The sequence below is a fragment of the Pelophylax lessonae genome (assembly GCF_965119305.1).
Source record: "Pelophylax lessonae genome assembly, chromosome: 3".
Classification (NCBI taxonomy): domain Eukaryota; kingdom Metazoa; phylum Chordata; class Amphibia; order Anura; family Ranidae; genus Pelophylax; species Pelophylax lessonae.
Genome location: NC_138770.1, coordinates 532,959,716 through 532,975,199, shown reverse-complemented (window position 1 = coordinate 532,975,199; position 15,484 = coordinate 532,959,716). Strand labels below are relative to the sequence as shown.

At 44.7% G+C, this 15,484-nt stretch overlaps 1 protein-coding gene across 1 annotated transcript in view; it reads left to right on the top strand.

Moving 5' to 3' along the window:
• LOC309549492 (general transcription factor IIH subunit 5) overlaps nucleotides 1–15,484 on the top strand; it is a 137,927-nt gene that overhangs the window by 82,354 nt on the left and 40,089 nt on the right. Inside the window, exons 10-12 of the mRNA XM_082249821.1 lie at nucleotides 601–763; nucleotides 2,669–2,819; nucleotides 8,581–8,719. Of these exons, the coding sequence (XP_082105947.1) occupies nucleotides 601–763; nucleotides 2,669–2,819; nucleotides 8,581–8,719 (453 nt within the window). The remainder of the gene's footprint in view (nucleotides 1–600; nucleotides 764–2,668; nucleotides 2,820–8,580; nucleotides 8,720–15,484) is intronic.

The following is a 15,484-nucleotide window of genomic DNA, read 5'->3' as shown; positions in this document are numbered from 1 at the left end:
CCATGAGGTGCCATGTTGAACTTCCAGTGACCAGTATAAGAGTTAGAGTAATAACATCAAATTTAACACACCTCCTCCCCATTCACACATGAGACCTTATAACACTAACGAGTCATATGACACTTGGGAGGGAAAATAGCTAATTGGACCCAATTTGGGCATTTTTACTTACGGGTGTACTCACTTTTGTTGCCAGTGGTTTAGACATTAATGGCTGTGTGTTGAGTTATTTTGAGGGGACAACAGATTTACACTGTTATACAAGCCGTACACTCACTACTTTACATTGTAGCAAAGTGTCATTTATTCAGTGTTGTCACATGAAAAAATATAATAAAATATTTACAAAAATGTGAGGGGTGTATTCACTTTTGTGAGATACTGTATATTGTGAGCTCCTAATTTACCAGGTAATTGAGTTTATGCTCATTTAGAGATTCAGTCTAAGGGAGGAGAATTGGTACTAAGGAAAAGCATAATATGCAAAGTGCATTTTATTCAAAGAAGCTTTACAACAGATACAGGCCATTTTTTACACACATTTTAAAATATCATCAGATAGCTTAAGATATTTTTCTTTGCTCTTACTATCCAACACAGATCTCCTCTCATGTCGACAAGATTGTGTCAAATGGCGGGCTGCAGCTGCTGCAGAGGTTATATATGCTTCGTAAGGATTCTCAGAAAATACAAAGGAGCATTATGCGCATTATAGGAAACCTGGCGTTACATGAGCATCTGCATATAGATATTGTTGACTCTGGTAATAAAAACTATCAATAGTTGTTTTATTTCCTAAAAGCTTTTCCAATGAGTGAGTTCATTTTGTTTTATTAACATATTCATACTAGATTATATTCTCTGTATAGCATCATAGTCACCCACTCAAAAGGCCACTTTCCATTATTTTATTTTTTTTTTTTTAATCTTTTTATTAAGTTTTTTACAATACAAATCAAAAATCACAACCAAAAAGAAGAGAAAAGAGTTAAAAAAAAGGAGCATCCATCTACAATTCCTTCAATACAAAGATATATACCTAAACATAAGCAAGAAATAATCTGCACCATTAGTGTTTATAATCACTCAGAGCAATGATTATTATACCGCCTTTCCCGAAAGGAAGAAAGGTATTTCTTTATTTTATAACACATTAAATTCTAAATCCATATCCCAGAACACAGGGCCTATGCTAAAATGGGAGGAAGAACTGTGTAAAACGTTTACGAATACGCAATGGTCTCAAGCCATTAAATATTCCTATAAGATATCCCGGTGTGTTAATCATTGGGAATTAACACAGAAAATTCTCTATAGATGGTATCTTACTCCTTATCGACTCTCAAAATTTTATACGACCCATTCGCCACTGTGTTGGCGAATGTGCGGACAAACGGGCAATTTACACCACACATTATGGGCTTGTAAAAATCTAACAAGCTTTTGGAATCCAATTTTCAATTTTATAGGAACAATAACAGGCACAGTTATTGAACCAAACCCGGCATTAGCCCTTTTAAATCTGGGGATAGATAGATATCCGATAAAGATACGATGGATTATAGCCCATATATTGGTAGCTGCGAGGTTAACGATAACTAGACAGTGGAAAAGAATCAAAGTCCCTAAATTAGCAGAAGCAATAAGATCTTTTAGATTAAAAAATTGGGAATTATGGACCATTTAGAATGGCTATTAAAGGATTGACTAGCAAGGATTTAAATTCCAAGGAGGAAATTGTGTATTCCAATTGCTCTTGAGTGATTATGAACACTAATGGTGCAGATTATTTCTTTCCATTATTTTATTCAATGGAACTGAAGCATCATTTTTTTCCCTCCTTATAATAGCAGTCACTGGGACAAAAAGTATGGGAAAAAATCCCACCACATCAGTGGTTACCAACTGGTTAAAGGGAAATCTTCAGATGGGAATGTTTAGTAAGAAATGTCAGAAGTGTAATTTCCTCTCATTTTAAAAAATATTTCCTTTCACTTCCTTTTTTTTCTTATGGGGACATAAGAAAATCTCCCCAGTGGGGACAGTACAAAATCTATCAGAGGGTCTAACCCTTCCCTCACCCGTCCAAAAAAAGGTTTTGCCTGGAAAACCATTTTAGGATATTCATACAATTTGCTATCCTTCTTAGAGAATTGTCCTTTTCTTTTTTTTACAAAAATGTTATTGATGGAGCTTTTCATGGAATACAGTTCTGTTTTTACAATACATATGGAAAAAAGTTATAGGCAGCACAAGCAAGGAAAAGGTTATAAGAACAGTCATTCATAACATTTAACACTGTGTGGTTAGTTAAATAACTTTAACACAATAGACTTAGCTTCCAATCATTTTTGTGTTGAGAGATAAATTAGAGGTGTGTGTGGGTATGAAGTCATGCTAGGTGTAGAGGTAAAGGTAAAAATAGATAGGGAAGGTTTTTTTTAAAAAATATTTTCCCTGCATGTAATTGGTTATTCTTTGCTAAAGGAATTTTCACTATATTCACGAAGCTTAGAGAAATTTCTGCTTGCAAAGAGCAAATTTAGTATATCAACCCCAATGTATTTTTTAAAGTCCTTTTATTGTTTCTATTATGAGCTTAAAAACAGACTGCAGTAAATGCCTTCTAGTTATTTGCAAAGGTTCAGATCATTTCTTTATCCCTTAGGCTGGGTATCACTCTTGGCTGAAGCCATGAAATCTCCATATGTTATCCAGTCTTCACATGCTGCTCGAGCACTGGCTAATTTGGATCGTGAAACGGTTACTGAGAAATATGCTGATGGTGTTTACGTTCTACACCCACAGCATAGAACAAGGTAAGGAATGGCTGTCTTTACCCCTCAAACATTAGGACCATGATTGATGTTGTAGATTAGTCTTGTTATGTCCAGAAAGGCTATTACATCAATATATTTTTCTTTTTAACAAGTTGATGAATACTCTGTGTTGCCCACATACGTTTGAACTATCATATTATTTATCAACCACCTAAACCTCCTTACTAGACATAGTGTTTGTAATATGTTCACAATTTACAATGTAGCAGGACATTTTGAAGAGTATTTTACTGTTACTCTAAGGCTCCAATTAAACTTATAACACTTCAAGCATGACTTTAGAGTGCAATTTTAATGCAACTTTGGATGGGTGCAACTTTAATATGACTTGTTATCTCTCTGCAAAGTTGGACCCACTGTTGCATGTAAACATTCAGGGGCAACTTTCATGCAACCTTTGAGGGTTAAAAGTTAAGTCTATGGCCCTCAAGTTGCATTAAAGTCAGACCAAAGTAGTGCATGAATTACTTTGAAGTTGCTACGACTTTAAAACATGGGATAGGACTTGATGTCCAAAGTTGTATGACAAATCCCACAAGTGTGAATGGTGTCTAAGATTGGTGTAACTACCCTGGGTTCAATATTAAATAAAGGGGAAGGGGAGGAAGGGGGGGGGGGGGAATGGGGAAAAAAAGGGAATAAATGGGACTTTGAATGAGACTCTTGCCATTGGATCTCCATCCCTATGTATACATAAAGTATAGAACACATGGTGTTCAAAAAGAGTTTGGGACTTTGTATGAGATGTGGCCAGTTTGCACATGATGTTGTGAATCGTAATTCATTTACATATGCTGGTAAGCACAAAAACAAGTATAGAATCAATTAACATTGATGGGCTGCACCTTAATGGGGACGGTACAGCTCTTTTGGGGAGAAAGATGGCCACCGAGTTGGAGGGGCTTTTAAACTAGGAGACGGGGGGGGAGGGCTCAGAAATAGAATCAGTCAGGAGGGAGCAGAGGACTGAAGGCAGTTGTAGGGTCAATAGCGACAGTAGGTCAACAACATCAATTGGCGGGTCTGTGCGGGAGAACAGCAGACCAAACAGAAATAAACAAAACCGCCAATCACGTTTAACTTCCGTAAAACTAAGAGGGGTATATGCTAATGCCAGGAGCCTAGCTAATAAGATGGATGAGTTGGACATGTTAGTACATGAGGAGGACATAGACCTTGTGGGAATAACGGAGACTTGGTTCGACCCCTCACATGACTGGCTGGCCAATATCCAAGGGTATTCGGTGTACCGGAAGGACAGGGTTGGTAAAAGAGGGGGAGGGGTATGTCTCTATGTCAAGAACAATATAAAGGTGCTAGAAAGGAGTGACATTACGGATGGGATGAGCATGGATTTAGAATCTGTGTGGGTTGAACTCGATAGGGAAGATGATAAGGGAAAAGTAGTTGTGGGGGTTTGCTATAGGCCACCTAACCAAGGGGAGGAGGTAGAGCTGGAATTTTTAGCACTAATAGGTAAAGCGGCAAAACTAGGATCAGTCATCATATTGGGGGACTTCAATTATCCCGACATTGACTGGGAAGAGGGGACTGCACACTCGCATAAGGCCCGGCTATTCACGGAAACCTTACAGGATAACTACATGTCGCAGTTGGTGGATTCCCCTACTAGAGAGAATGCTATCCTGGATCTATTGATCACTAATGACCCAGACATAATCTCGGAGGTAGGAGTCCAGGACAACCTGGGCTCTAGCGATCACAGGATGATCACATTTAGTATAAATAACAATATAAAAAGGCAAGTGGGGAACATAAGAACCCTAAACTTCAGAAGGGCAGACTTTCCAAAATTGTACTCATTGATGGAAAGGGTAAACTGGGACCAAACCCTGGGATCACTGACCACAGAGGAAAAATGGGAATGCTTTAGAACAATATTAAGCAAAGGCATCTTGCAGTGCATTCCTATGGGGAATAAATTTAGAAGAGACAAAGCCAAACCTGGCTGGCTAAACCGTAGCGTTAAAAAACTTATTAGGGGAAAAAAATTGGCCTTCAAGAAATATAAATCAGAGGGCACCGTATCGGCCTTCCAGCAATACAAGGAGGAAAATAAGAAGTGTAAACACGAAATCAAGATGGCTAAAATCAACTTTGAGAGACAAATAGCGGAGGATAGTAAAAAAAACCCAAAGAAATTCTTTAAATATATCAACAGCAAAAAAACTAGGGCAGAGCATATTGCACACATAATTAGCGATGATGGGAGGATGGTTACAGAGGACACTGAAAAAGCAACCGTGCTGAATTCTTTTTTCTCGTCAGTCTTTACGCAGGAAAAGGAAGGGTACACTGACCATGACTGTATGGTTAGTAGTAATACACAGGACTTGCCACTATGGCTAACAGAGGGGGAAATCAGGGAAAGACTGGATAAACTTAACACAAACAAATCACCAGGCCCGGATGGCGTACATCCGAGAGTGCTCAAGGAACTCAGTATGGTTATATCTAGACCACTGTTCCTGATCTTTGCTGACAGTATTAGGACAGGAGATGTACCAGGGGATTGGAGGAAGGCTAACGTGATTCCGATATTCAAAAAGGGCCAGAGACATATCCCGGGAAATTATAGGCCTGTCAGTCTGACATCAATAATATGTAAACTTTTGGAGGGGATGATAAGGGACTATATCGTAGAGTATGCTAAAGACAACAACATCATCAGTAGTAACCAGCACGGGTTTACAAATGGGCGATCTTGTCAAACCAATCTCTTAGCATTCTACGAGGAAGTGAGCTGTGAGCTAGATAGGGGGAGACCAGTGGATGTGGTGTACTTGGATTTCGCTAAGGCGTTTGATACAGTTCCCCACAAGCGCTTAATTTATAAAATAAGGTCTGCAGGTATCGACAGCAGGGTTTGCTCTTGGATACGGAATTGGCTAAAAGGCCGTGTCCAAAGGGTAGTAATAAACAGCGCATACTCAGACTGGTCTGAGGTAGTAAGCGGGGTGCCCCAGGGCTCAGTCCTGGGACCAACCTTGTTCAATTTATTCATAAACAACATTGAGGACGGGATCAGTAGTTCGATATCAGTTTTTGCAGATGACACAAAATTGGCCAGGGCAATAACTGCACAGCATGAAGCAGATATCCTACAGAATGACCTGGACAAAATTACGGAGTGGGCAACGACATGGCAAATGAGGTTTAATGTGGAGAAGTGTAAGGTTTTGCACTTGGGGACCAAAAACATAAAAACACAATACACGTTAGGAGGGGAACCCTTGGGGGAATCAAAAATGGAGAAAGATCTGGGATTCTTAGTTGATGATAGATTAGGCAACAGCATGCAATGCCAAGCGGCAGCTTCCAAAGCCAACAGAATATTAGCATGCATAAAGAAAGGGATGTATTCCAGAGATAAGACTATAATCCTTCCACTTTATAAAACTCTGGTCCGACCGCATCTGGAGTATTCTGTCCAGTTCTGGTCGCCAGTCCTCAGGAGGGATGTGTTGGAGCTGGAGAAAGTCCAGAGAAGGGCAACTAAACTGATTAGGGGGTTGGAGGACCTTACCTATGAAGAGCGGCTGCAATCGCTCGATTTATTTTCCCTGGAGAAAAGACGTCTGAGAGGGGACATGATAGCAATTTATAAATATCTTAATGGGGATCTCAGCTTAGAAGAAAAGCTGTTCATTCGAAGGAATTGCATGAGGACTCGAGGACATACAATGCGATTAGAGGAGAAGCGTTTTAACCTCAGGCAACGTGGGGGGTTCTTTACTGTTAGGGCTACAGGATTGTGGAATTCTCTACCACAAGAGGTGGTTTCTGCGGGTAGTATGGTGACTTTCAAAAGACTCTTAGACTTACATCTCAAGGATCAGGAGATTGAGGGCTATGTTAGATGATTACAGTCACACACACCTACACAGGTTGAACTGGATGGACTATTGTCTTTATTCAACCTCACCTACTATGTAACTATGTAACTATGTAACATCACGTGTTTATTAATATATAAGAATGGCAGTTAACATCATTGTACAAGTATAATACAACAGCCGTAAATAGAATACAAGGTATGTATATCTAAAATCTGATAAAACCATAAATAGTATATTAAAGACAATAAAGGAAGTGTTCCAGATAATGATAGTTAAGATGAATGAAAGAGAAGTATATGAATGATGAAGCTTGTAGGAGAATTGTTTGCCTCATGTATTCGACGCGTTTTGTGAAATACATTTTCACTTCCTCAGGAGCAGGCATGATCATAATATCTAAAAAATGCATATACATGAATGATATTACATCATATGAAAGGATATTTTGTACTTATTGCGTAAGAAGTATGACTTACACATGAATATTGAGTGTCAGTGAGGTTGTAATATCGCCCGGAAGAAAGTCCAAGGTGGGAACTGAGAGAGCGGTGTCCCCGCACATGGTCAGAGCGTAGGGTCCATAGTGTAGTAGAAATCTTAATCTTAATAGGAGGTCTTGAAGGGCTCAACTTGGTAGTAGCACAAGGCTGTACAAAAGAGTATATATATATATATATATATATACAGTATATATATATATATATATATATATATATATATATATATCAAGCCAGTAGTATATATGCAGAGGTAATGAACTAATATTAGTAACGAGATTGAGCCCAGACCAGGTAAAAAAGTGAGACCCAACCAAGATACCAGAAAAACAAGCAAAAGTGTATGGCTGTGAATCAGCCAATCCGGGTAGAAGAATAGGTGAGACAAAGGTGAAAAGGGTAGTTGTGACAGTAGTTGTGAAGAAAGAATCCCATAGACAAAAGTGCCAAAAAGTGTGACTGAAAATGTGCTGAAATGAAGAATCTAGACAAGTGAGTGGATGAAAAACAAAAGGACCTAGGCTAAGCCTGGGTACGGACTGGCTCTCAGCGTCACAATGCTGTTCAGTAGAATGGGAGTCCACCGGGCAAGCAGGTGTTGCCCAAGGCGGTCTCCCCTAAATGAACACTGATGGAATAATGTGTGAGGACGCCGACGCTGCGTGTGACGTCGAGCCCTGCACGGATGGATGTGACGCCGATGCGTCGCGGCCGCAACCGAAGTCCCTGCCCCTACCCCGACCAATGGGTCGGAGCGGGGGAGGAGAACGGAAGCGGATGGGGCGCATCGCAGTTCCCGGAAGTGGACCCTGGGTTCAAGATGTACCACTGTTGTCCCCAGATATAGATAGCTCCTGACAAGCTACATTCATTTATTGTAATACCCTGAGGCCTCTACAAAGTATTGTTGTAGCTATAGTGTATGTCTGAAAAACATATTCAGTACATCTCTGCTACATGCACATTTCCCAGTGTTTATTCTAATTTAAAACTGCAAGTACAGAAGAATTCCTGTTGATCTGCCAGAAATCGAATGTGTTCTTGTTTGAGCCTACAACAGTGATACTACTGCACTGAAATCTTAAGCAGTGTTGTCAGCCCTGGCCAGTTCTTCCCTGCTAAACTATAGAACAGTTCCCCCTCTGCTATCACCATAACATATACACATATTCTTAGTGATTTTGTAACAAAATCACGTCTTTAGGAACCCTAGCAGTTCCCTTTATTCCAAGGCTCTATGTTGAACTGTATGATGAGTAGCTGATAAACTTTGCATGTAAACATCTAGAATTGTCAATTTGTTCCAAATGATGTGATGAAATATGTTAAAATAACAATGTTTTCATGCTCTTATTTTTTTTTTTCTTAAAATGCTATGTTTAGTCAGCCAGCAAAAGCAGATGTCCTGTTTATCCATGGTTTGTTGGGAGCAGCATTCAAAACATGGCGTCAACAAGACCGGGATCAACCATTGGATGGGGGCACTTCCCAGGAAGATGACTATACAGAATGTTGGCCAAAGGTGGCATTTTAATTTTCCATCTGCACATAAACCTTATGTTATTACAGTATTTTTTATAGAGAAGCAGACCTTGTACAAAAATAGTACTAACTTTATTTGTTGGCCCACCCATTTCCACATTTAAAATTACAAGCTTAAATAATTAAATTAAACATTAGCTGTGAGATGTAAATGATACTTATTGCAGACCCTGGCTTCTTGCCAGTTCAGTTTGATGCCAACACTCCCGTGAAAGCTTATGAATTTAAATCTTGCTAAAAATGCTTCTATTTAGCCAGAAACTGTGGTAAGTAGCCTTTATTTTTAACAGCTACTTTCTTTAGTTTTTTTTGGTTTTTATATAACAATTTTAAATGTGGGGGGCTAATAAATAGAGTTTAATTCTATTTTGGTGTAAGGTCCACATTAAATATAAATAGCAGCTTCACTCAAGTTTCAATTCATAGAGTAAAGAAAAACTGAATTTTTGTAAAATCTTACCTGTAAAATTCCTTTCTCTGAGTCCTCCGACAGTCGCCGCCATCTTCATATTCGTCACAATGGGGTATTAGACTTTGCTCCGTAGGAGTAGCTAGGCAACAGAATATGTCAATATTAAAGCTTTTAACATATCCCCAGCCCAGGGGGTGGTCCCCTCAGTCTATACCCTCCTGCTTCCTGTTTCCTGCTTCAGTTTCAGTGGAATAGCAGTAGAGTACCTAAACCCCAAAAGAGGGGCGGGGGCGGCGACTGTCGGAGGACTCAGAGAAAGGAATTTTACAGGTAAGATTTTACAAAAATTCAGTTTTCTCTTACGTCCTCCGACAGTCGCCGCCATCTTCATATTCGTCACAATGGGGACATCCCAAAGCAGTGCAAACATGAGGGGTGGGAAACGCAGCCGCGCCTAAAGGCAACGCAGTCTCCACATCAAAGAAAGTAACCTTACCAAAGGAAGGAAACCAGCTGGGCAACACGAGAAAAAATTTGCTCAACGGGAGCAATAACCCAGGAAAAAAACAAATAACCCAGGGATACAAAGAAATCCCAAACAGCCCAAAGGACCAAAACCAGGGACCCTAAGGGACCGCCGCACTAAAAACCTTGCGGCCAAAGGAAGCATCTGCCGATGCTTGAACATCCACTCTGTGGAACAGAGTGAAGGTGTGCACGGTCGACCAAGTCGCCGCCCTACACACCTGGGCCACAGAAGCCCCATGACGACAGGCCCAAGACGTACTCAGAGATCTCGTAGAGTGCGCCCTCACAGGCATAGGGGAAACTTTTCCCCGCAAAGCATAGGCCTGTTCAACGGCCTGTCTGAACCAATTGGCGACGGCAGAAGCCGACGCCGCTACGCCCTTCCGAGGACCCCCGGAAGGACAAACAAAGAATCCGACTTGTGAAAAGATTCAGACGATTTTAGGTAACCCCTAATCGCCATGAACAGCATCCAAGGAGTGCAACACCACCTCCTCCGAATGTTTAGACTTCGCGCAAGGCGAAGGCAAGACAATGTTCCCATTGAGGTGAAATTCCGAAACCCTCTTCGGAAAAAAAGAAGGGTTAGGTCGCAAGACCACCTTAACCAAGTGAGTGACCAGATACGGACAATGGCAGGACAAGCTGCCAGCTCCGACACTCTGCGAGCCGAATTGATCGCCACCAAAAAAGGTGACCTTCTAGGACAACACAGACAACGAGATCTACCCGATCCGTTCAAAAAAGAACCATGTTGCAACACGGACAGAACAAGATTCCAGTCCCAAGGAGGCAGAGGCACCCTCCTAGGAGGGACCAGATGCCCCCGAACAAAAGTGCCAATCAAGGAGATAGATGCCATAGGACGTTGAAAAAAGAACGGCCATCGCAGACACCTGACCCTTGATCGTAGCCAGCGCCAAACGCTGTCAACACCCTTTCGAAGGAAGGACAACACCCCAGACACCGACCACGGGCGAGGTGAAGACCCCCTGAACTCACACCAGGCAAAATAGGCCTCCGAAATAAGGTAAAAGACCTACCCCGAGGAAAAATTGCTCTCGTCGATCAAAGTGTGAATGACCTCAGGGGAGAGACCCCTATCCCTCAGGCCCTCGGTTTCAACAGCCAGGCCGGCAAAACCAGCGACTGCAAGGCAGGATGAAATATCAGCCCTTGAGACCGGAGATCTTCCCGAAGAGGCAGAAGCCACGGGGCGTCGACCGCCAAATGCACGAGGTCTGCGTACCAGGACCGGCGAGGCCAGTCCGGTGTCACAAGAATTACCGTGGTTTGGTTCCGAGACCAACCTGCGAAGGAACCTGGGCAGCAATTGAAACGGTGAAAACGCATACATCAGTCGGTACTGATGCCACGGAGCTACCAACGCGTCTGACGCGTCTGCCCGAGGATCGCGTGGCCTTGCCACGAACCTGTTCACCTTGCTGTTCAGACGAGACGCGAACAGGTCCACCTCCGGAAGACCCCACGTCGCGCACAACATCTGGAGAACACCCGGACGGAGGGGCCATTCCCCCTGGTCCAGGGACTGGCGACATCAGATAATCTGCCCGCCAGTTCTCCACCCCCGGAATGTGAACCGCCGATATCGCCGGGACATGCGTCTCGGCCCAAGACAGAATGTAGGCCACTTCCCGAGCCACCCGGGCCCAGAGATTGCGGTCGCCCATCCCACCTGGACAGGATCTCCGCTTGGAGACCCCGCGTGTGAAACTGGGCGAAGGGAATCGCCTCGAAAGCCGAGACCATCAATCCCAGACATCTCATGTGCGTCCGGAGTGACGAGCACGGAACGTCCCTGAGGGACCTGACTTCTCCTGAAGAATCCTGAGTTTGTCGTCCGGTAGGAAGACCTTCGCCTGGACCGAGTCCAGAATCATTCCCAGGTAAGGAAGACGAATCGACGGACACAGCGTCGACTATGGAAAATCAATCGCCCAATCAAACTTCTGAGAGTCAGCATCGTGAAGGACAGGTCCTCCTCCAGACCCTGGCTGGTCGCAGACCGAACCAGAATAACTTCCAGATACCCCAGGACAGAGATGCCCTGGGCTCTCAACAAAGCCAGAAACCGGTGCAAGCACCTTGGCGAAAAAACCCGTGGAGCCGAAGCGAGACCAAAAGGTAACGCCACGAATTGGCAATGACCCTCCGCAATGGCAAATCAAAGTCACCTCTGGTGACCCTCGAAAAACGGGATGTGAAGGCACGCATCCTTCAAGTCGATGGAAGCCATGAATTCCCCCAGAACCAGGGCAGCCACCACCGACCGCAGGGATTCCATGCGGAACTTGCGAACCCGCACAAGCGGTTCAGAGCCTGTAAGTCCAGAATTGGACGTACCCTGCCCTTCTCCTTGGGCACAGTGAACAGATTGGAAGAGAACCCCCGAAATCTGTCCCGATGAGGCACCGGAACCACCTGAGGGAAAAAATCTGCTCTCCGGCCGGGAGAGAAAACTCGATCTTGTAACCAGAACGAACGATTTCCTGAACCCACCTGTCCCGAACACGGGCCAACCAGGGTTGAAGAAAAACCGAGCAAGCGTCCCCCCACCCCAGAACTGGGTGAGGGCGCCCCTTCAGGCCGCATTGTTATGGGCAGCGGATCCGGACTGGCCGGACTTATGCTTACCTGACCACGGCTTCTTTTGGGAGCCTTGGCCTATGAATGGTTTGCCCCTATAGGGCGACCGAAAGGCACGAAATGACCCCTGAGAGGGCCGAAAAAAAGCATGCTTCATACCATGAGCAGCCTTAGCCTGGTGGGATTGGGGCAGGAGCGTGCTCTCACCACCCGTGACCCCCTTTAGCAGTGCATCCAAGGATTCGCCAAAAAGGCGAGAGCCATCATAGGGCAGATTGGCTAAGGTCTTGCGCGAAGATTGGTCCACAGACCAACACTTCAACCAAACCAGGCAACGAGACAATACCACCACACTGTGTACACGTGCAGCCAACGGTACTATATACAGGTCCGCATCACACAAATACATGACACCCTGATAGATTTGATCCACCAAATCCAATGTCGCCGGTGAGGCTGAATCAGCCACCAGGACGCGCCTGAGTACCTGCGTCCAATTCGCGACAGCCTGGGCTGCCATAAGCGAAGCAAATAGAGCCTTTAGCATAGAACCCGTAATAGAGTAAGAATGACGGGCAAGAGACTCCAGCCTCCTGCCCGTAGCATCCAGGAACACCGGGGTATCCTCTGCAGGAATCGCAGTGGACCTATACAAAACCGCCACCGCGTGATCCACCTGAGGTGGCACATACCACCGCTCATCAGTAGCGGGCGTGACAGGACAACGCAGCTTGAACCTACTTGGTACAGCAAAAGGCTTGCGTATATTGCACCATAGTTTCTTAACAGTGCGCTGAAAATCATCAGTGCAGGGAAAGACCTGCGATGTCTTGCGTCTTTCTGCGTCCCATAAGCTGCCAGGGCAGCAGGAGGACATGGTTCAACCCGTAAACGCAGTGTTTGCTTGATAGAAGCAACCAATTCATCCATGAGTGCAAGCTCTTCAGGCGAGCCAGGGGGAGAATTATCCACCCCCTCTACCTCAGACTCCACCCCGGACCCCACAAGACCCAGGGAGGAACGGGACCCCGATAAGGAGACCCCAGCTATAGCAGCCCCATCACCAGCACCCTCTGATCAGAGGAGATTGAAAACTCTGGTTCGTTGTGTGGATTGAGCAGCCACAAGCATTAGACACAACCGCAGCCAAATCCCTCCTTGGGGGGGAAAACAGCCCTTGGTCACCCACCAAGTGGTAGGAAATCCGTTTCCCTGAGAATCCATTGCCCCAATGATAAGCCGGAAAGTAAAGGGTTAACTGCCCATTAAACAAGCGCGGCGAGCGCTGCCCACCACACACACACACCGGCACAATTTTTACCCCCACCGGGAGAAAAAGGCTCAACACAGGCAAGGATAAAGGGATAGGGAGGTAAAAACCTGTAGAGACCATCGCTGCTGCTGCCGCCTCGATCGGTGCACCCAGGGAGAGGAAGCGATGCAACACAGGGCGCTCCATGAAAGCCTATGGAAGGCTACAAGAAAATGGCTGCCCGCAGTGATACCATGCGGCCGGAGCGAGCGCTGCCAAAATGGCGCCGTTTGGTGCCGAAACCGCCGCTCCTCCACCTCAGCGAGGTGGACTAAACACAGCATAGCATGTAAAAACATGGCGGACCGCCGCAGCGGTCGCTGAAAGTGCCCCAAACATGATAAGAATCATGCCCCACAGCACACAGCCGTTCACACATACACAAACTGACACAGACAGTGCAGCACAGCCCCCCTCCTTGCAGCCCACAGCATGCAGCCAGAGAGACAGGGATTTCAATAGTGTGAAACACAGGCAGGGTAACACAGTCCCAGACTGACACCCCCCCAACAGACAGGTCCCCACATAGATACACTTACCTCCTAATGGCGTGGGGAACCCGCACAGGTGAACAAGCCGCTGCGCATGAGGCAGGGAGAGTCGCATCCAGGACGCAAAAAATCGGGGTTAAGAAACCGCACAGCGTCCAGTGAGGTAGCCACCTCACCAATCATCCCTGCACCGAACAGGGATGGGTCGTTCACTGTGCCAGGAGCGTTACCTGGCTGAACGCTCGATGGCAGGCTGGGAAGCCACTGACCCACAACCTGCGACCAGGGGGATCAGCCCGAGACCCAGCCCGCACGAATCCTCTTCATCAGAAGAACTAACTAATGCTGACAAAAAGAACAGCTAAGTAAAGAGAGAGAAAAAACTCAAACAAAAATCAAAAAAGAAGATAAAGGCTGAGACAAAATGCCCCAGCATAGAGAGATCCAGCTACTCCTGACAAGCTAGACATTGAAACTGAAGCAGGAAACAGGAAGCAGGAGGGTATAGACTGAGGGGACCACCCCCTGGGGTGGGGATATGTTAAAAGCTTTAATATTGACATATTCTGTTGCCTAGCTACTCCTACGGAGCAAAGTCTAATACCCCATTGTGACGAATATGAAGATGGCGGCGACTGTCGGAGGATGTAAGAGAAATTTGTTGTGATAAAATGGCTGTCCAAAAGCGTGCTCTATTGATGTGCCTTCTAGAAGTCTATGTCAAACACAGTCAACTAGAGAAAAGGATATGTTGGAGTTTAAAGTAGGGGAGAAAGGTCACAGGGTTGTGTTTAGCTTCTACACTGGCAGCAAACTGTAATCCCTTTCATTTTAGGCAGATTTTTCTCCAGCGGGAGATATCTTTTTATTTGACTTCCCAACTGCAACTACTTTCAATTTTTAATGAAGGTAATCTCTGATTATATACACTATATTACAAAAAGCATTGGGATGCCTGCCTTTACACGCACATGAACTTTAATGGCATCCCAGTCTTAGTCCATAGGGTTCAATATTGAGTTGGCCCAACCGTTCCAGCTTTAACAGCTTCAACTCCTCTGTGAAGGCTGTTTACAAGGTTTAGGAGTGTGTCTATGGGAATGTTTGACCATTCTTCCAGAAGTGCATTTGTTAGGCCAAGCACTGATGTAGGACAAGAAGTCCTAGCTCTCAGTCTCTGCCTTAATTCATCCCAAAGGTGTTCTATTGGGTTAAGGTGCAGGCTAGTCAAGTTCCCCCACCCCATACTTGCTCATCCATGTCTTTATGGACCTTGCTTTGTGCACTGGTGCGCAGTCATGTTGGAACAAGAAGGGGCCATCCCCAAACTGTTCCCACAAAGTTGGGTGCATGAAATTGTCCAAAATCGCTTGGTATGATAAAGCCTTAAGAGTT